Raw genomic sequence first — 21,437 nt, forward strand, 5'->3', positions numbered from 1 at the left:
TTCTATTACACGTTCTAATACAGCCTTTTTTCACCAGTGCTTACATAAGGCTGAGACTAAGAAAGGTAAATTACAATTATATTTACACATAGATATTTTGAGAAAGTTCACTGAAAAAATACCCACAAAAAAAAGAATTTTATTTGGAATAATGAGGTCATAAAGGATAGTAGAATTTGGCCATTCGACCCATCAAGTCTATTCCGTCATTCAATCATAGATGATCCATCTCTCCTTCCAAACCCCATTTTCCTGCCTTCTCCCCATAACCTTTGACACCTGTACTATTCAAGAATTTATCTATCTCTGCCTTAAAAATATCCAGACTTGGCCTCCAGTGCAGAGAATTCCACAGATTCATCACCCTCTGACGGAATAAATTTCTTCTCATCTCCTTCCTAAAAGAACATCCTTTAATTCTGAGGCCATGACCTCTAGTCCTAGATTCTCCCACTAGTGGAAACATCCTCTCCACATCCATTATTCAAGCCTTTCTCTGTTCTGTATGTTTCAAGGTCCCCCCCCCATTCTTTTGAACTCCAGTGAGTACAGGCTCAGTGCTGAGAAACGCTCATCATAGGTTAACCTCCTTATTCCTGGGATCATTCTTGTAAACCTCCTCTGGACCCTCTCCAGAGCCAGCACATCCTTCCTCAGATATGGTGCCCAAAATTGCTCACAATATTCCAAATGTGGCCTTACATCCCTGTTTTTATACACGTCCTCTTGAAATAAATGCTTGCATTGAGTTTGGTTTCTTTACTACTGATTCCGTTTTTTGGGAATCCTTTGCACCTCTGATTTCTGGATTCTCACCCCATTTAGAAAATATTCTACGTCTTTATTCCTACTACCAAAATGCACAACTCCACACTTTGCTGCACTCTATTCCATCTGCCACTTCTCTGTCCACTCTCCCAACCTGCCTAAGTCCTTCTGCAGAGTCCCTGCTTTCTGAATTTGCCCTTCCACCTATTTTTGTATCATCTGCAAACTTTGCCACAAAGCCTTCAATCCCCTCATCCAAATCATTAATATACAACGTGAAGAGTAGCAGCCCCAGCACCGACCCTTGTGGAATTCCACTAGTCACTAGTATTATTTTAGTGCTGCATAATCAGATTGTCACTTTAATGTTAATACTTTAGCTGATAATCTTAAAACAAAACCTGGCATTGTTGAGCAATTACTTTTTGCTGGAGTTGCTGGCAGCATAAAAGTTAGTGTCATGCATTACAAGTTAATTGCATCAGTTAGAGTAATTTTACATTTACCATTTTGTTGTAAAAACCTCCATAGGAACAAATGTTCCAGGAAAAGCACGTGGTTTCTTTTTAAACCAAGACCTTTGTCCCCTACTTGTTAGGTACATATTTCCCACTTAGCCTTAAATGAAATATTAATAAAGCATTACATATTCAATGCCATAAGCCAATAGACTGGATGGATCTAGTAAATCAGTAAATTGGGAGTACTCAGATAAACATGTCAGGTTTCATCACAAATGTATAAATGCGGATTGTGTGAAATTAATAAAGCTGCATGCTTTCATTTGGTATGATGAAGCAAGGAAGGGACTTTTGTCAATAAACATGGCCTTTTCTGGCCTTGGAAAAAATGTTTTACTCCATCCATCAAGAGAGACAGTGTGGCACAGAGTAATGGGGTGTAAGCAAATCATCCTGAGGGACAGACTTAAAAGCAGAAGGCGACTGTCCCAAGTACATCTGCATAATTGTGAAATTTTCAACAAATAATTATTTCATCAATATTCACCCAAGCATATTAAAAGAGGAGCCGTCCACTGTATTTGCTTAATAATGCTGCAGACTTCAAGGGTAATTACTATTTTCAGAGGAGCATTCAATGTACGCCTCGTGTGCGGATTCCATAAATGTGGAGTATGTAAATAGCAGACCCAAGGTTTCATTGCCAGATAATTAATCTTTGTATCGCAATAGTTTCCATATCAGGATTACAACATTTTAATTTAACTTTTGATGTATTTTCACATCATTACAATTAGTTTGCTGCCAACAGCCCAATCTTTTCAATATCAAAACTCAAAACATTCTGGTGCAAGATCTTTGCCTTGAAATGTTAACTCTATATTTCTCTATTCACAGTTGTCTGCTGAGTACCAGCATTTTCTATTTTTATTTCAAAGCTTAAGATTTCCTAATGGAACTTGTTCACACTCGCGTACTCCATACTCACCTGAGAAAATACGTTAGCACTGGGAGTTACTCTGCTGTCCACAATGCTGTAGAAAATTGCCAACAAACGATCCAATGGGAATGGTTTAGGGCCAAGGAGGTGATTGCTGGTCTATAGGAAACAAGACATATTAAAATGTTGAGTTATGCTACATCTCAGGACATTATGTGCTTCCAAGTCGATTAAGTGAATAGCTCCCCATAAATGTACTTCCCTTTAAGCTGCAATGCGGCATGTTTTCAAAGGAATTTGCCATTACAAAGTTGAATAATGCCATTATAGTGGCTAAAACCTATTTATTGTGCATTGGAGACTGACATGGATCTTCCCACTAGAGTAAAATTAATACCCTTGCAAGGCAGTGAAATAATAGCTGTTCTTCACATTTTGGTTTTATAAAACACCTAAAAAGTTTAATAAAAACAAATCAGTGAATGTGATTAAATTTATTTCCTGTATTCACCAGACAGAATTTACCTTCTCAATTACAATATGATATCCAAGGATTTGAATATCTAAGTCTGTCTCCAGTTTCACATTAGTCCATGACACACTAGTCAACCAGAAGAGTAACTGGTTCCACCAAAATGTTTGACACTAGTCCCACCAGGCTGTGCTTGGTCTATGGATAGGACAGGTTTGGAGGGATATGGACCAAGCACAGGCAGGTGGGAATAGTGCAGCTGGGACATGTTGGCTAAGTTGGGCCGAAGGGCCTGTTTCCATACTGGTATCACTCTATGACTCTAGTAGGGAGTCCTAAACTGCAGTCGAAATTTGTCAATTTTAATCCTGCCTATTGAAAAGGAGCACAGCCGGAATCATATGGTGCAACACAATTGTAAAAAATAACTGTTTCAGGGCTGGACGAGGGTTGGTCAAGATTATAGTATATGGTCAAGTGCAGTGGAGAGATAAGTTTTTTTGGCCTTCCATCACAGCAATGTGATGGATGTTTATGTAAATTATGTTGTGTCTTGGGTCTATTTGTTTGTAATGTATGGCTGCAGAAACGACATTTCGTTTGGACCTCAAGGGGTCCAAATGACAATAAATTGAATTGTATTGTATTGTATTGTATAAACAATGATCTCCTTTCTTTTTTTTTTTAAATTTAAAATTTTTATTTATGTTTTATTCTCTTTTTTCTATTTTCTTTTTCTCAACTTTCTTCACTCATTCGTCTTTTTTCTTTTTCTTCACACACTATATATCTCACGTCTTTCTATCCTTTACTATCTAATTTATTTTTCTTATTCTAATCTTTCTTTAATATAACAAAAAAAAAAAGAAGTATGTATTATGTAAAAGATGTATTATGAAAATATATATTAGGCACTTTGGTGCCATATGATTGTACTTACTTCTAATAAAATAAAATTTAAAAAAAGAAAAAAGAAAAGTACAGCCAAAGGCGGAGAGTCATAATTTACTCTGCACGTGTATCAGTTACAGGAGAAAAGGAATTTCTCCTGATACTGTAGAGAATAAAGGTCACAAAGTAGGTGATTAAGAATGAATTGTACAGGGGATCTCCAAATACACTTGAAGGAAAATCATGTCATAAATACCTCTTTATCAAAGCCTCCCCAGAGGTGTGGAATGAAGCAGCTTGAAAGGAACACGTTTTCTACACATTACCAAACTCCGGCACTTGTCCAGAGGATTTTAGGGACATTCAGTTAAGGCAGTTAACATGTTGCATGCCTGGATGTCATAAAAAGACCTCTGGAGACAGCAAGTGCTGGCAGGCCTGATGCACTCTTTCAAGGGAACAAATGTTGTGATCATGCAAATATGGAAATTAGCAAATCTGAAAGGTGGATAGGTGCAAAGATGGAATTTACCAAATGTTCAAATGGAATTATGACAAAAGTCATATATTTCTTATCCCTAGGTCTATGTCTGCATGTACCTAGACCTGAACAAAATTCAGGCATTGGTTACTGAATGGAAAGCTACAACAGTAACAAGTAAGCTGCCCGGAAATAGACACTATAGCATAGGAGGAGATTATCAAGTGGAGAGAGAAAAAGATTAGATTTCAAAACCTCTGTGAAAAATACAACAACTCCAGTGACACCTTGGAATCCATAAACCATAGTGCTAGGAGGGAGAAGGAGCACTTGGGATAACACTAAAAATAACATCCAAGGGTTAAGAGCGTACAAAAGCCCAGTGTAAATGGCGGAAGGAGCGCACCACCTCACATATTATTCACCCACCCATCATGTCAAGTACTTCCTGCCACACTCGTGGCAAAATCTGCAGGCCTCGCTTGAGAAGTCACTTCAAAACCCACAATTATAGGATTGGAAGTAAATCATCCTCGGGTTCAAAAGGGTACCAAAGAAGGAAGCAAGGAAAAAGTAGACATTGGTACCATCTGGAATAAGAAAGTTCAAGTATTTCCCATTTAATTTATTGTTAAATTTCCTACAGTATCAATCAGGAAAACACCAACACCACAAAGAGAAACTGAAATGGACTAAATATTGAGACGACTAATTCAGAGAGTGGGTATCATGTTGCAATTGAGACCTTTCTTACCAAGTAACTAGTGGGTAGTTTAGTGCCTAGACCTGATCCCTACATTTTCCTTGGAGTTATGGAGATGAAAATTATTCCACTGTGCCTTCAGATCACTGGGTTCAGCCATAATGTTCAGGGACAGTCCCTTAACCACTTAATGCATTGGAGGACCAGGCCTCCCGTGTGACAGGTTTAGTGTAAAATAAAACTAGCAAAACTGGTAAAGGTTCAGAATTAACCAAGCATACCATGAACGCCTATTATTTTTGTTTGGCTCAAATTATAATAATGTTGGTGGCTCTAGCTATTTAAATGATCAGAATGCAAAAAAAAAAAAAAACTTGTTCAATAAAATGGAAACTACATCACGGCACCCGTGGAGTTAATCCAGTAGTGTTCTTTTTGGCAGTATTTTCAAGCTTCATCCTCATCATTCTAATTAACAACTGTAGATTGAAAGATCAGCATCATTCACAGGCCCAGTAATTTCTGCCATGCCAATATCAGTTCATTAGCTGTTTCAACTGCCAGTGCTGCATGCAGCTCTGAATTTCCCACTAGAACATTTTCTTTCTGCTGGTAGTGGTGACTATTATTTAGTAACAGATTTGAATTTACAGATTGCAAAATCTGGTTGTATGTATGAACATGGGTGTAAACTAGATAACATTTGTTGCTGATTACACTATGATATAACTTTATTTATCCCAAGAGGGAAATTGATCTGCCAACAATCATAAAACACATGACATTAATGTGACGAGTGGAAAAGATTGGGGATGTGAAAAGATTGGGGGGGAGTCAGTCTATTCCATGACAGAAGGGGGAGGAGCTGTACAGTATGATAGCCACAGGGAAGAAAGAACTCCTGTGGCCTTCTGTCACTGCATTTTGGTGAAACCAGTTACTCCTCAGGTTGACTAGTGTGTCATGGAGGAGGCGAGCTGTATTGTCCAATACCTTCTTCCATGAAGGTATTGGAAGGTATTCTCCGCTCCCAGGACAAAGCCTGGTGAGTTTGTTCATCCTGAGAGCGTCCACAGCCTTCGCCCAGCCCACGACAGCAAAGAAGATGGCACTGGCTACCATCAATTGGTAGAACATATGCAGCATCTTGCTGCAAACGTTGAAGGAACGGCACCTTCTCAAAAAGTACAGCCGGCTCTGTCCCTTCTTGAACAGGGCCTCGGCGTTACTGGACCAGATCAGTTTACTGTCCAGGTACACTCCAAGGTATTTGTACTCCTTAGTAAACTGCACATCCACACCATTGATAGAGAGTAGAACACTTTTGAACAGTAGAATACTTTACTGTTAAAGAGATGGTACAGGAAGCATGTGTCTTTGGGTGCAAATCCCAAGAGAGCATTCAGTGTTAGTCAAACAAGCAAACATAACAGTGAATATCAACTCACCTTTTCATGCTTCTTCAAAAATGAACTTTTCTTAATTTTCCCATGATGCTGGAAAATATAACCAGGTAAAAGTTATAAGTATTAGATTGATCTGTAAAGTACTCAAAGAGATTAGATATCTAAAATGAAAGCTTAAACTGTATTTTCACTGTTATTCCAAATTCTACGTCAATTTTATTTGATACAATTATACAATTCAATTTATTGTCATTTGGACCCCTTGAGGTCCAAACGAAATGCCGTTTCTGCAGCCATACATTACAAACAAATAGACCCAAGACACAACATATTTTACATAAACATCCATCACATTGCTGTGATGGAAGGCCAAAAAAACTTTTCTCTCCACTGCACTCTCCCCCCCCCATGTCAGAGTCAAAGTCAAAGCCCCCGGCAGGCGATGGCGAATTGTCCCGTGGCCATTAAAACCACGCCGGGTGATGCAAGGTCGCACACCGGGTCTTGATGTTAGAGCCCCCGGCGTGCGCTCGCAGAATCCCGCGACCATTCCAAGCCACGCGGGGCGGTGCTGTAAGGCCCCGCTCCAGGTGCTCTTCAACCCCGCAACTCGGGCGGGAGAAGTCGCCGTTGCGGGAGCCCTGAAAAGCGGTCTCCCTCCAGGGACCCGCGGGCTCCCGGTGTTACCGTCCGCCAAACCCGTAGTTGCAGCCTCCGAAACTCCGGGGGTCGGGTCGCAGCAGCATCCACCACAGCTCCACCCGCTCTGGACTCGGCCAGCTCCGCGACGGTGAGGTGAGTAGTCAGCACCAGAGCCCCCGGTTTTCCTGTTGGAGGCCGCTCCTCGTTGCAGCCCCAACGACAACGGAGACCCGACAAAGAAAAGGTCGGGTCTCCCGTGCAGGGAGAGATTTAAAAGTTACCCCCAACCCCCCCACACCACCCCCACCCCCCCACACACATACCCCAACAAAAATAACAAAAACTACATTAAAACATAGACATAAAATAATAAAAACGCAGACGGACTGCAGAGGCCGCTGCAGACGAGAGTCGCGCCGCCTACCGGATTAATTTGTGACCACTGCTGCTTTGCAGTAATTCCAAAATGATTCTTAATTTAACATCTACTTGAAAGATGGGTGTGAGTGTAAAGTAGGTGTAAAGTAGAAATTTCACTTCTCTAAATTATAACTAACCATCAATACAATGGTACCCAGTAAAATTAAGTAAAATAACCATAGCATGCATATTTTAGCTGCTGTGTTTCCTCATAGCATTAGTGTCCCAGGTTATCTCTTTAACTACAATACAATATTCCCTTGTATCTGATATTTTTGATTTTATGAACAGGTTTGTTTGATTTTGTTTTAGCAAAATAAACATTTTTACAATTCTGCATTAAAAAAATGTTCTGAAATGAACACCCTTTCAAATAATAGGGACAATAATCTGAATAAACTATTAGCAATACATGTGTTTTATACAAAAGACATACAAAATAATAATTCTGCATGATAACTCCAGATTCTCCAGCTGGAACCTAAATTACACATTCCTAACGGAGGATGCAGAATTAAGATCAAAATCTAGGCTCTTCAAGGCTGGAATGACTCGACCTAATTTGTTGAAGAGTTTATTAAAACGCAAGCTTTAACAGGGAATGCTTTACTTGCATTTCCCAAGGGCAACTTTAAATGTATGCAAATTACAAAGTAAGCATTCAATGCACCAACCAATTTCAATATCCTTTCTTGCATAGTACACCAGATAACCAGTACAGTGAACCCAATAAAATAAACTGATTGGCAGATTAAGATTAGGCTAACCATGGGACTCAGACTTCCTTCTTTGTTTGAGAGTTTCGAATATCTGCAGATAATGACAAGCAGTTCGAAACAGTTCTACTGGATTCAAAAGTGGAAGATATGAGCCTTTCAATCATAACTCGACATGCATCAGCACAATCCTGAAATGGGAAGTAAATTCGTTTCAAAATTAGCCATTCATTTTATGCCTGAAATTTCACTCCCCTGGAAATAACTTCCAAATAATTCCTCATACTTTGTTTTAATTCCATCAGCCGTCTATTCAAAGTGAATAAATTGGGTACATCGCAATTTCTATTCACAAATACTAGAAAGCTGAGAAACATAGTCTTAATGTGTAGGAAAGAACTGCAGATGCTGGTTTAAATCAAAGGTAGACACAAAACGCTGGAGTAACTCAGAGGGACAGGCAGCATCTGTGGAGTGAAAGAATGGGTGACATTTTTCGGTCGAGACCCTTCTTCAGACTGCTCAAATATGGCCTTAAAATATACCAATGATTTTTTTAATATAAAAAGGTTTCAAGCAGTTTTTCAGAGTATTTTTTGATGGGATTTCACATCAAACAAAAAAAAAACTAACAAGGCTGGCACTTAAAGCGCTGAAGTATAATGTACTTTAACATAAAATAGATGTAATTATCGTTTAATAATGTCAGGTAACAGAGCAAATCTCCAATCCCAAGGCAACAATGTTTGGCCCAATATAATTTACAATTTATTTTAGATCTCATAAACAGCACAATTTGATGAAACAGTAAAATCATGTGCACTCGAAATGTCACACCAATTAGAAAATGGTACATTAAATTCAGACATTTAACATATATTTATGCAGGAAATATATAATTAAAATAATAATTGGCTACTCTCTCCCTAATTCTTAAAAAGGAGAAAGATCCTCTGCTTTGTAGTAGCTATAGACCAATTTCACTCTTGAATGTGGACCTCAAAATCCTCTCTAAAGTTTTTGCGCTCCGTCTTCAACAAGTGATGTCCTTTATTATCTCATTAGACCAAACAGGGTTTATGCCAGGCCGACAGTCCTCCCACAATACTAGGCGTCTCCTTAACATCATCCATTCACCAAGTAGTGAGACCCCGGAGATAGTGGTCTCCCTCGACGCCGAAAAGGTTTCGACAGGATCGAGTGGAAGTACCTATACGAGGCGATGGACAGGTTTGGCCTCGGCAATAGTTTCATTTATTGGGTCAGTCTATTATACTCGTCCCCGGTGGCCTCAGTACAAACAAACGACACACTGTCGCCCCACTTCCACCTTCGGAGAGGTACCAGGCAGGGTTGCCCGTTATCACCACTTCTGTTTGTTGTCGCGATAGAACCCTTGGCGGTTTGGTTACGCTCAGAGAAGGGCTTTAAAGGTATCACACGGTTTGACACAATTCATAAAGTCTCATTGTATGCGGATGACCTGCTCCTGTACATCTCGAATCCAGTCAGCTCTCTCCCTGTGATTATGAATATTTTAGAACGGTTTGGGGTGTACTCTGGTTATAAACTTAACTACCAAAAAAGTGAACTATTACTGATTAACTCATCGGCTAAGCAGCTCCCTCGCTCTTTAACCTCATTCAAATGGGCGGAGGACGGATTTTGCTACCTCGGCGTTTTTATCACAATACCTATATTTGATATGTTCCGCACAAACTTCCTGCCTCCGGTTGAGAAAGCTGAAAGAGACTTTGACCGCTGGTCAGTCTTACCGTTATCCCTCGCGGCCCGGATAAATCTGGTCAAGATGGTCGTCCTACCCAAATTCCTGTACCTTTTCCAGCATGTTCCTATATTTATCACTAAATCTTTTTTGATAAATTAGAAAGGAGAATATCTAAATTTTTATGGGGTAGCAAACCGGCCAGAATTTGAAAGACGCTACTACAGTCTCCTAAGAGTGACGGCGGTTTGGCACTTCCTGACTTTAGGCGATACTACTGGGCTGCTAACTTGCAAAAAATCCTGTACTGGATGAATGATGATTGCGACCACCTACCGACCTGGGTACACATGGAAAAGGCGAGTTCACATCTCCCGTTGCGGTCTGTCCTATGCTCTCAACTCCCCCTTTCTATAACATCTGCGGGTGCAGGCCCAATTGCGTCCCTCTCGCTCAAGATATGGAGTCAATTTAGGAAAAACTTCGGTTTACAAGGCCCTTCCATCTTGACCCCACTGCTTAAAAATCACATCTTTAAACCTTCAAGTACAGACTCCGCATTCAAAACCTGGCATAGTAATGGCATCAGTAGTATCAAAAACCTATACAAGGATGGCATTTTTTCGTCTTTTGCGGAGCTTTCGTACAACTATAGCCTCCCAAACTCCCACCTTTTTCGTTTTTTCCAGATTAGGAATTTTGTGAAGAAGATATTCCCCCATTTCCCAAATCGTCCCCCTGAAACCCTGACCGATTCCATCCTAGCTCTAGATCCCAACCGGAAGAAATGCATCTCTTTTTTGTACAACTTGTTAGGGTCGGTTATATTGAAACCTTATACCTCATTAAAAGCTGCGTGGGAGGGCGAGCTGATTACGAAACTAACAGACCAGCAATGGGACTCTGCCTTGGATTTGATCCATTCTTCCTCCATATGTGCCCGTCATGGCCTAATCCAATGCAAAGTCCTTCACAAAGTCCACTACACAAACGCAAGATTATCTAGAATATACCCCGCTGTTAAAGACACCTGCAACAGATGCAATCAATCCCCTGCCAACCATAGTCATATGTTTTGGTCTTGCCCTAAGCTAGCAACCTTTTGGAGGAGTGCTTTCGACGTGCTAAGCAGAGCCTATGGCCAGACTATTCCTCCAAACCCACTGTCAGCTATTTTTGGTATTCCCCCCAACACCAACCTCTCTGTTGCGTTGAAGCAGGTCCTGGCTTTTACAACCCTGTTAGCCCGGAGACTGATTTTGCTTAACTGGAGACTTACCTGTCCCCCGACACACGCCCGCTGGATCAAGGAGGTGCTCTACAACTTAAAGCTTGAAAAACTTAGGTTCTCTCTCAAAGGCTCTACCAAGACATTCCTAGATACATGGAACCCTTTCCTGGAACTTGTTAACTCTCTTAACTTGTTTCCGGACTCGGAAGAGGACTGAGTGCCCTCTATCACAGCTCTGTCTTATTGCAGCTGCTATCCCCTCAACCCCTCCCCCCCCTCCCTCCCCACAATGTTTTTTATTTTTTTTTATTTTATTTTTATTTTATTTTTATTTTTATTTATTTTTTCTTCTTATTTTTATTTTTATTTTTTTTATAATCGTATTTGTGTGGATGTGTACGTATGTGAGTGTTGTTTGTCCCCGGGTGGCGAGGGTGGGTAAGGGTAAGGGTTTTGAGGGTCGTTTACATACTGTTGTACAATTATGTCCTGATTATCACTGTCTGTTATCATTGTATGTATGCAAATTGCTGTTAAATTCAAAATTCAAATAAAAAGATTTAAACTAAAATAATAATTGCAGACATCTGCTAACCAACTGATAGAAATTTGTGATGGAATATGAATGTGCCCAGAAACTATTTCCTTTCAAAGTACACCTTGATTTTGTCAGCCTATTCATGCTTGACGTACATGGACAAGAAATCTTTCATCTGAAATATGTCACATGTTAAAAAAGCACAACTCCGAAAGTTGCCCAGATCTTTTGAAGCACTTCCATTAACAATTAATAATAATTTGGCCCCTTATGCCAAGACCAATTTAAATAACACTATTGCTGACTTTCCAGCTCAGTGCCGCCTTTCTGCACTAACTCCATAACTCACTGAAAAATAAAAGTCTTTCAAAATAATTCAATCATATTTCTCTCGTAAAACCCGTGAATTACACCTTTAAAATCTGTACATTCTATTGTCCACTGCTTGAAATATATTTTCAGACCATGTGATTTAATTAAAATTAGTGATTAAACATTTTAAAATAATAAATTACCTTCATGAAAAATCTTTTGTCTGTTCTTGCAGGGTTGTAGGAGGAGAGATAAGCAGCAATCAACAGGAACTTGGAGTAATATGGAAGTTCAACATGAGCATGAGCAGAGAGTCCTAAGCATTAAAAATAAATAAAGACAATGAGTTCTACAGACTCTGAAGCAGAAATATTTTGTGGACCAAGTATTACATTTGTATGTAATAAACACAATCATTTGAAATACATCAAAAATGAATTTTGTTTGCCGTTTTGAAAAGATTAATTATGCTCCACTTTGAATATGCTTGTTCCAGGTAATAAATTACAACACTGCTCTTGATAAGGTGTTGAAGGTGAAATCATTTCTGGATTTTAAAATAAATAAAATCTAATAACCAAGAGTTAATTATCAACTTCTAATTCTGTGGCATTAAGATCTTGAATGACCTGTACTGGGACAGTGCCTCAACTTTCTTAGAAGTTTAAAGTTACTCGGCATATCATCAAACACTAACAAACGTTTACAGATGCACTGAACTGGTAAGTGGCATCATGGCTTGATATGGCAATTCACACACAGGAACACAAGAGGATTGTAGATTCAGCCCATTACATCATGAGCACTACCTTCACCACCATAGGAAGTTACTACATGAGACTGTCTCAAGAATGCAGTGTATATAATCCAGGACCCCTATCATCTTGATAACGTGTTTTGAAGTCATTTTCTTTCTATCTTGTAGAATTTGTGTAATTTATGCTTCTGTGCGTTGTCTGAGTCTTTGTGCCTTAGATGCTGCTGCAAGCAAGACTTTCATTTTCATAAAATCATTTTACCTGCACCTTACTATACTTGTGCATATGACAATAAACTTAACTTGACCCGACTTGATATTATTTTATGCCTCCAATTGCCTTTTCCTCAATAATAAATTCAAGCTTTTCCCCCAACTATGGATATCAGTCTAACTGGTGTCCAGCTCCCACCTTTTACTCTCCGTCCTATCTTAGTTTGGTTACATTTGCTGCCTTCCAATCTGTGGGAACCATAATCTTTTCATTCCCACTAATGAATCCAATACCTTTTTTTAAACAGCATATTATTTTTTTGAAGATAGATCTAAACCTGTAATTCTCCACTATGCCCATGTGATTTTCTACAACCCCTCATACATTTTTCTGCCATTTTATTTCTCAATATAATTTTACTTCTGTCAGTCTAATTGATTTCATTTATTTTTATTTTTACATGTTAATAGAATCTCCTACAATCTGAATGAATATGTTTTTTACTACTCTAGTTTTGTAAACCACCAACACGTTCTTTATCAATACATTGGTCTTTTGTCAAGCTCTGAAATGTTCCCAATCTTCAGGCTTTTTGCTTTATTTGTCCATATTGCTTTTTTCCCCCCTTTGATCCAAAGTTACTTTAAATCCTCCTGGTGGCTGTAGATGGATAAACCTTTCTGCTCCTTTGTCCCGAAAAAAGTAATGTACATTATTTGTAGAGTCTAAATGGATCATCTATATATTTTATGGCATTGCGTGTTTTAGCACTTCTTGGCAGTGAAGGGAGCAGGTGGATGAGAGGATAAGTCACCAGATAAGAAAAGCTGGAGTGCTGGAGAGCAACCCTGCGGAAAGGCTGTAGAAGTGGTTATAGAGCGTCAATATTACTGCTAACAACAATAGATTAATCTGTACGGGAGTGGATTAAAAAAAATCACTGTAATCCTAAATGAGACAGATTAATATTTGTAATTATCAAGCAAGACTTTCTTTGCAATTCATACATTACTAAAATTGATCTGATCAGCAGCAACAGAAGGCAAATATTTCTCTGGTCAATTAAATAAGATTGTACTACCTTTCACGTGTCCACTATCTTCATCATCCTGCTGCAGCCTCTCCCACTGAGAACTGAAGCATGAGATAATATTTAATTTTATTAACTTTATCTGTATTAGCAGTTAACAGAATGAAAGTTGAACATTCTACTTTGAACAATTTGAGTAAATAAGCATTTTGATCTGGTGCAAATGAGCTTGAAATAACACTGCTTATTTATTTTATTTTACTGGCAAGTTATGGAGCAGATTTTTTTTTTGTCTTGAATTAATCAGCAATCCAAGACAACTTTAGTTGGTGAAAAGAAAACAAACATGTCTGTAATTAAAGTTTAAACTTTAGAATACATCAATATTCTACAGTCGGGAGACCAGGATGGTGGTCTGCCTCCCTGGTGCCAAAGTCTCGGTCGCGTCTCAACGCGTCCAAGATATCCTGAAATCAGAGGGAGAGGAGCCTGAGGTCGTGGTACATATAGGTACCAATGACATAGGTAAAAAAAGGGAAGAGGTCCTGAAGGGAGGATTTAGGGAGTTGGAAGGAGAGTTAAGGAAAAGGACCAAAAAGGTAACAATCTCAGGATTACTGCCTGTGCCACGCGACAGTGAGAGTAGGAATGGAGCGAGGTGGAGGATAAATGCGTGGCTGAAAGACTGGTGCAGAGGGCAGGGATTCAAGTTTCTGGATCATTGGGACTTCTTTTGGGGAAGGTGGGACCTGTACAGAAAGGATGGGTTGCACTTGAACCCGAGGGGGACCAATATCCTGGCGGGGAAATTTGCAAAGGCTACTGGGGAGACTTTAAACTAGAATGGTTGGGGCGAGGGACTCAAATAGAGAAAGCTAGTAGACAGAATGGGAGGCAGGAAGCAGAAAAGGGAAGCACTCGGACACAAGAGGAGAAAGAAGAAAAAGGAAATAACAGAGAATAAGAGGCGGGGGGTTTCTTAAATGTGCATATTTTAATGCTAGGAGCATTGTAAGAAAGGTGGATGAGCTTAGAGTCTGGATAGACACCTGGAAGTATGATGTTGTGGCGATCAGTGAAACATGGTTGCAGGAGGGCTGTGATTGGAAACTAAATATTCCAGGATTTCGTAGCTTCAGGTGTGATAGAATTGGAGGGGCAAGAGGTGGAGGTGTTGCATTGCTAGTCAGGGAAGATATTACAGCAGTGCTTTGGCAGGATAGATTGGAGGGCTCATCTAGGGAGGCTATTTGGGTGGAACTGAGAAGTGGGAAAGGTGTAACAACACTTATAGGGGTGTATTATAGACCGCCAAATGGGGATCGAGAATTGGAAGAACAAATATGTAAGGAGATAGCAGATATTAGTAGTAAGCACAAGGTAGTGATTGTGGGAGACTGGGAAACACATAGACTGGGAAACACATTCTGTAAATGGGCTGGATGGTTTGGAGTTTGTAAAATGTGTGCAGGATAGTTTTTTGCAGCAATACATAGAGGTGCCTACTAGAGGAGGGGCAGTGCTGGACCTCCTGTTAGGAAATGAGACGGGACAGGTGGCGGAGGTATGCGTTGGGGAGCACTTCGGGTCCAGTGATCACAATACCATTAGTTTCAATATAATTATGGAGAGGGTCAGAACTGGACCTAGGGTTGAGATTTTTGATTGGAGAAAGGCTAACTTTGATGAGATGCGAAATGATTTAAAAGGAGTGAACTGGGACATTTTGTTTTATGGGAAGGATGTAGAAGAGAAATGGAGGACATTTAAAGGGGAAATTTTAAGAGTACAGAATCTTTATGTTCCTGTTCGGTTGAAAGGAAACAGTAAAAATTGGAAAGAACCCTGGTTTTCAAGGGAAATTGGACATCTTGTTCGGAAAAAGAGGGAGATCTACAATAATTATAGGCAGCATGAAGTAAATGAGGTGCTTGAGGAGTATAAGGAATGTAAAAAGAATCTTAAGAAAGAAATTAGAAAAGCTAAAAGAAGCTATGAGGTTGCTTTGGCAAGTAAGGTGAAAGTAAATCCAAAGGGTTTCTACAGCTATATTAATAGCAAAAGGATAACGAGGGATAAAATTGGTCCATTGGAGAGACAGAGTGGACAGCTATCTGCAGAGCCAAAAGAGATGGGGGAGATATTGAACAATTTCTTTTCTTCGGTATTCACCAAGGAGAAGGATATTGAATTATGTGAGGTAAGGGAAACTAGTAGAGTAGCTATGGATACTATGAGTTTCAAAGTAAAAGAAGTACTGACACTTTTGAAAAATATAAAAGTGGATAAGTCTCCAGGTCCTGACAGGATATTCCCTAGGACATTGAGGGAAGTTAGTGTAGAAATAGCCGGGGCTATGACAGAAATATTTCAAATGTCATTAGAAACTGGAATAGTCCCCGAGGATTGGCGTACTGCGCATGTTGTTCCATTGTTTAAAAAGGGTTCTAAGAGTAAACCTAGCAATTATAGACCTGTTAGTTTGACTTCAGTGGTGGGCAAATTAATGGAAAAGTTACTTAGAGATAATATATATAAGCATCTGGATAAACAGGGTCTGATTAGGAACAGTCAACATGGATTTGTGCCTGGAAGGTCATGTTTGACTAATCTTCTTGAATTTTTTGAAGAGGTTACTAGGGAAATTGACGAGGGTAAAGCAGTGGATGTTGTCTATATGGACTTTAGTAAGGCCTTTGACAAGGTTCCTCATGGAAGGTTGGTTAAGAAGGTTCAACTGTTGGGTATAAATGCAGGAGTAGCAAGATGGATTCAACAGTGGCTGAATGGGAGACGCCAGAGGGTAATGGTGGATGGCTGTTTGCCGGGTTGGAGGCAGGTGACTAGTGGGGTGCCTCAGGGATCTGTGTTGGGTCCTTTGTTGTTTGTCATGTACATCAATGATCTGGATGAAGGTGTGGCAAATTGGATTAGTAAGTATGCAGATGATACCAAGATAGGGGGTGTTGTGGATAATGAAGAGGATTTCCAAAGTCTACAGAGTGATTTAGGCCATTTGGAAGAATGGGCTGAAAGATGGCAGATGGAGTTTAATGCTGATAAATGTGAGGTGCTACACCTTGGCAGGACAAATCAAAATAGGACGTACATGGTAAATGGTAGGGAATTGAAGAATGCAGTTGAACAGAGGGATCTGGGAATAACCGTGCATAGTTCCTTGAAGGTGGAATCTCATATAGATAGGGTGGTAAAGAAAGCTTTTGGTATGCTAGCCTTTATAAATCAGAGCATTGAGTATAGAAGCTGGGATGTAATGTTAAAATTGTAGAAGGCATTGGTGAGACCAAATCTGGAGTATGGTGTACAATTTTAGTCGCCCAATTATAGGAAGGATGTCAACAAAATAGAGAGAGTACAGAGGAGATTTACTAGAATGTTGCCTGGGTTTCAACAACTAAGTTACAGAGAAAGGTTGAATAAGTTAGGTCTTTATTCTTTGGAGCGCAGAAGGTTAAGGGGGGACTTGATAGAGGTCTTTAAAATGATGAGAGGGATAGACAGAGTTGATGTGGACATTCCCTTTGAGAATAGGGAAGATTCAAACAAGAGGACATGACTTCAGAATTAAGGGACAGAAGTTTAGGGGTAACATGAGGGGGAACTTCTTTACTCAGAGAGTGGTAGCGGTGTGGAATGAGCTTCCAGTGGAAGTGGTGGAGGCAGGTTCGTTGGTATCATTTAAAAATAAATTGGATAGGCATATGGGAAGGGAAGGGAATGGAGGGTTATGGTATGAGTGCAGGCAGGTGGGACTAAGGGAAAATAATTGTTCGGCACGGACTTGTAGGGCCGAGATGGCCTGTTTCCGTGTTGTAATTGTTATATGGTTATAATATATCAATGATCAATACACCAATCTATGGGAACAATTTTACACATTTCTGCTTACAGAATACTACGTTGTGCTGCTGCAAGTAAGAATTTCATTGTTCCGTTTCGGAACATGACAATAAAACTTTCTTGACTATGTCAGATATGTCAAGTTACCGATTAAACATTACTATTGTATTCAGATCCCAGATAACTTTAGTTGTGGCACAGAAGATCCATACTCTTTACTAAAGTTCTGCATGAGCTTTGTTCAGATGGTAACAGTTCTGCTTCCAGTTCAGAAAACATCACATTCAAGCCACATACTTGCAAGCCTTGGTGCTGCCACCTTGCAGCAAGTATTGCAAAATTTGTTTTATTCATAAGATTATTACCTTGATATTTCTCGCAGATAAACAGTTTGCATTGCTTTTTTAAGGTGTGGTTCAATATTTCTCCACAGCCGACGAGTATCCTCTTCACCGACTAGGGAAAAAAAAAGAGTATTTGCAAACATTGTATTTGCATTTTCTTTCTCCCCCCTCTATTTCCGCACCTGTCCTCCACTATCACCCTGAGCACCGGCACACCACAGGGCTGTGCACTGAGCCCCATGCTCTACTCCCTGTTCACACATGACTGTGTTCCTGCATTCGACACCAACACCATTGTCAAGTTTGCAGACGACACAACGGTGATCGGGCTGATCACCAACGGTGATGAAACAAATTAGAGCAGAGGTGCAGAACCTGGCAGACTGGTGCTCAGAAAACAACCTGTCCCTAAACACCTCTAAGACCAAGGAGCTGATTATCGACTTCAGAAGGACACATAATGGGGAATATGCTCCAATCTCTATCAACGGGGACAGTGTGGAGAGAGTGTCCAGCTTTAGGTTTCTGGGCACACACATTTCAGAGGACCTCACATGGTCCACCAACACCGCTGCGCTGGTCAAGAAGGCACAGCAACGACTGTTCTTCCTGAGAACATTGAAAAAGACCAGTCTGCCCCAACAGCTGCTGACAACCTTCTACCACTGCACCACACATACTAACATAAGGCATCTCTGTGTGGTATCTCAGCTGCACGGAGGCGGAGAGGAGAGCTCTTCAGCGCGTCGTCCACAGAGCGCAGAAGATAATTGGGACACAGCTATCAGCCTTGGAGGGCATCTATAGCAGATGCCTCAGGAAGGCCGTCAGCATTCACAAAGACTCCTCATACCCTTGCAATAGTCTGTTCGAACTTCTACCTTCCAGCAGACTTTACAAGGCCTTCTACGCCCGCACCTCCAGACTTAGGAACAGCCTCATCCGCAGAGCTATTGCTGCTCTGAACCAGCCCTGCTGAGTGCCCCCCCCCCCCCTCCTCCCCCATGAACTGTCTCCCTCGGATGGTCACGTCGCACATCGACACAGACCTATTTGCACTTTATACTGTTTTACTGTTTTCTAAATTTTTAGTTGATTAAGTTATGACATCGGATGGAAGCTGCATACCCAATCTCGTTGCTCCTATGTGCAATTACAATAACATATATTATTATTATTATTATTATTATTATTATACCTCGATAGAAGCTCTCCAATGTATGTAACAGTCCCCTCTAAAATGGCAAGAACATTTTCTGATGGTATCTTTTGGACTTGCAAAAAATATTCTTATGCACCAGGAAAGTGCTCTGACCCAAATTCATTTTATTTCACTCACAAAACACAGCAGAGATTTACTGTATTTTCCCCTAGTGCAGGTTCACACTGATTTTCCGGCAACTGGTGGTCCACCACAACCACTAACTGGGAGGCACTCAACTTTTCCCTTCTTTCTTCTTCTCTCATTCTGTTTCTCTCTCAGTTTATAGGGAGTAGGCTAACAAGGTTCAAGTGGCCACCCACCCAATACCAGCTAATTGGACCAAGTTGTTACCAAAAATACCGTGGCCTGTCAGCCAGTTAAAGGGATCAACGCGACAGACATGGGAGAGCGTGCTGTCACAATACCAAGTTACAAATCAGCACACAAGATGACATTAAATTCATTGAGAGCCTGTAAAGATTAAGAACTCAATTGGTGGGAAAGATTAGAAAAGCTTCAAAGTTTAATCTCGATCACAAGTAGTGTGATAATTCTCAAAATAAAAAATTAAGATGAAGAGATCATAAATAAAATATACTTGCAAGTACAGAGTACAATAAAACATACTAGCACAAGAATCATGGGGTCATTTAAAAAGCAAACAACTGCTGAGCTTTCAATCTGGTAAGGTCCGGAGTAGGGAATTGACTTGGTAGGTTATATTCTGCGAAATTCAGCCATACCATTTTGTTTGTAATTTTAAATTCAATTTTTGTGTTGGAAAATTTGGCATAGATGAAACGCCTATAGTATGAACAAGTTGGTGCATTAATCAAACTGTACTTTTGTCGGCTAATCACAGATAAAAAAATAAAAGTTAACCATTTGGAATCTGACATGCCCTCGTAATTATGAAGAAGTTGCATTTTCTGGAGGTCATTTAACAATGAATACTTCTGTGGGAGCCATTTATGTTTAGGCTAATTACTGCTGGCATATTATATTATTTTGTCTAGATATTTCTAGCAGTATTATTTTGGACATTTAGGGGCAGTCATTTGATGCATAGAGGGGCGGAACATATGGGCTTGGGGGATAGGGAGTGATTCAGACCAAGCACAGGAGGTGGAGAGTACACAGTTCTCATCAGATCAGGGAGAACCGAAAGTTACAACTTGTATGAGAATAAGGAGAACCTGGTATGTTCATCACTTTGTTTGTACAACTACTTCAATAAAGAATCAATTAAAATGGAAATAACAACTGGAAGATCTGTTCTTTTTGCTCCGTGTAAGATCACTCCTACTTACCTGTGTAGTAATGGCAATGGAAAGTTGGACATTTGAAAAGATAGAAATTGATATTACAACTTATTTAAAAAAGTAAACAATTTCAAGAAATTCTAAGTTACTTTCAGTTTCTCACTGCAACTGTTTAAAAACTAACATCTTCGCTGTGGCTTACCATCCCCTTTTTGAACAGGTTCACAGAACTTAGGAAAGTTTATTGCAGCCTGAAATAAAACACACAAACAGGCACATCAGTTGAAGGTATATTGATTTAATTAATTTCACTACTAAAAATTCATCTGAATATTTCATTAGCAGCCTCTGACATCCTTCTCAATGATTCCTGCATAACACTGCAATGTTCTAATTTATGCGCATGCTCAATGTCCAAAAATTATGAACTGTTTACAGCCGTTTGCCCACCTTACCGACACTGGACTCAACACTAAGTTTTACGTGATAAAGTAATGGCAATTTCCTCTAGTTATGAAGATACAACCACATTAATCTTATCTTATATATCTATCTATCTATATTACTAAAACTCTGTTCTTGACCGGTTTTGGCTTTCTGTGCTGCGGTTTCCGAGAGTATGCCGCCACCTACGGCCGTCATTTTTGGCCACCTCGCTCAGAGCCCCCCTCCGCCGCATGTGTGCCGAGGATTTTTCCCGTCGATGAAAATTGACAGAGATATTAATGTTTTTACAACATTCCCCATTCTCTCTGCTGCCCCTGCTGGAGGGAGGGGGAGGGACTATAAAACCAGGAAGTGGTGTGCCTCAATCAGTCTCTGCAAGTGGTGTGCCTCAATCAGTCTCTGCAAGTGGTGTGCCTCAATCAGAGCTTTGAATGACACTGACAAATGTCTACAGCACTGTGAGTACCCTTAATTTGGTTTGAAAATGAAAATATGGTTAGTGGTAAAAAAGGACAGCCTGTGTGGGTTTGGGTTGAAGTAAAAAGGCACTCTCTCTCCCCCCCCCCTCCCTCTCCCTCCCCCCCCCCTCCCTCTCCTCTCCCCCCCCCTCC

General features: G+C 40.2%; 1 protein-coding gene across 3 annotated transcripts in view; it reads right to left on the reverse strand.

Moving 5' to 3' along the window:
- orc5 (origin recognition complex subunit 5) overlaps nucleotides 1-21,437 on the reverse strand; it is a 57,611-nt gene that overhangs the window by 21,782 nt on the left and 14,392 nt on the right. For all 3 annotated transcript variants that reach the window (XM_033039888.1, XM_033039889.1, XM_033039887.1), the window contains exons 8-13: nucleotides 20,582-20,630; nucleotides 17,935-18,025; nucleotides 13,760-13,812; nucleotides 11,911-12,023; nucleotides 6,165-6,212; nucleotides 2,218-2,328 (exon numbers count right to left, since the gene is read on the reverse strand). In XM_033039888.1, coding sequence (XP_032895779.1) covers nucleotides 2,218-2,328; nucleotides 6,165-6,212; nucleotides 11,911-12,023; nucleotides 13,760-13,812; nucleotides 17,935-18,025; nucleotides 20,582-20,630 — 465 coding nt within the window. The remainder of the gene's footprint in view (nucleotides 1-2,217; nucleotides 2,329-6,164; nucleotides 6,213-11,910; nucleotides 12,024-13,759; nucleotides 13,813-17,934; nucleotides 18,026-20,581; nucleotides 20,631-21,437) is intronic.

This window comes from Amblyraja radiata, chromosome 21 (assembly GCF_010909765.2).
Source record: "Amblyraja radiata isolate CabotCenter1 chromosome 21, sAmbRad1.1.pri, whole genome shotgun sequence".
NCBI lineage: Eukaryota > Metazoa > Chordata > Chondrichthyes > Rajiformes > Rajidae > Amblyraja > Amblyraja radiata.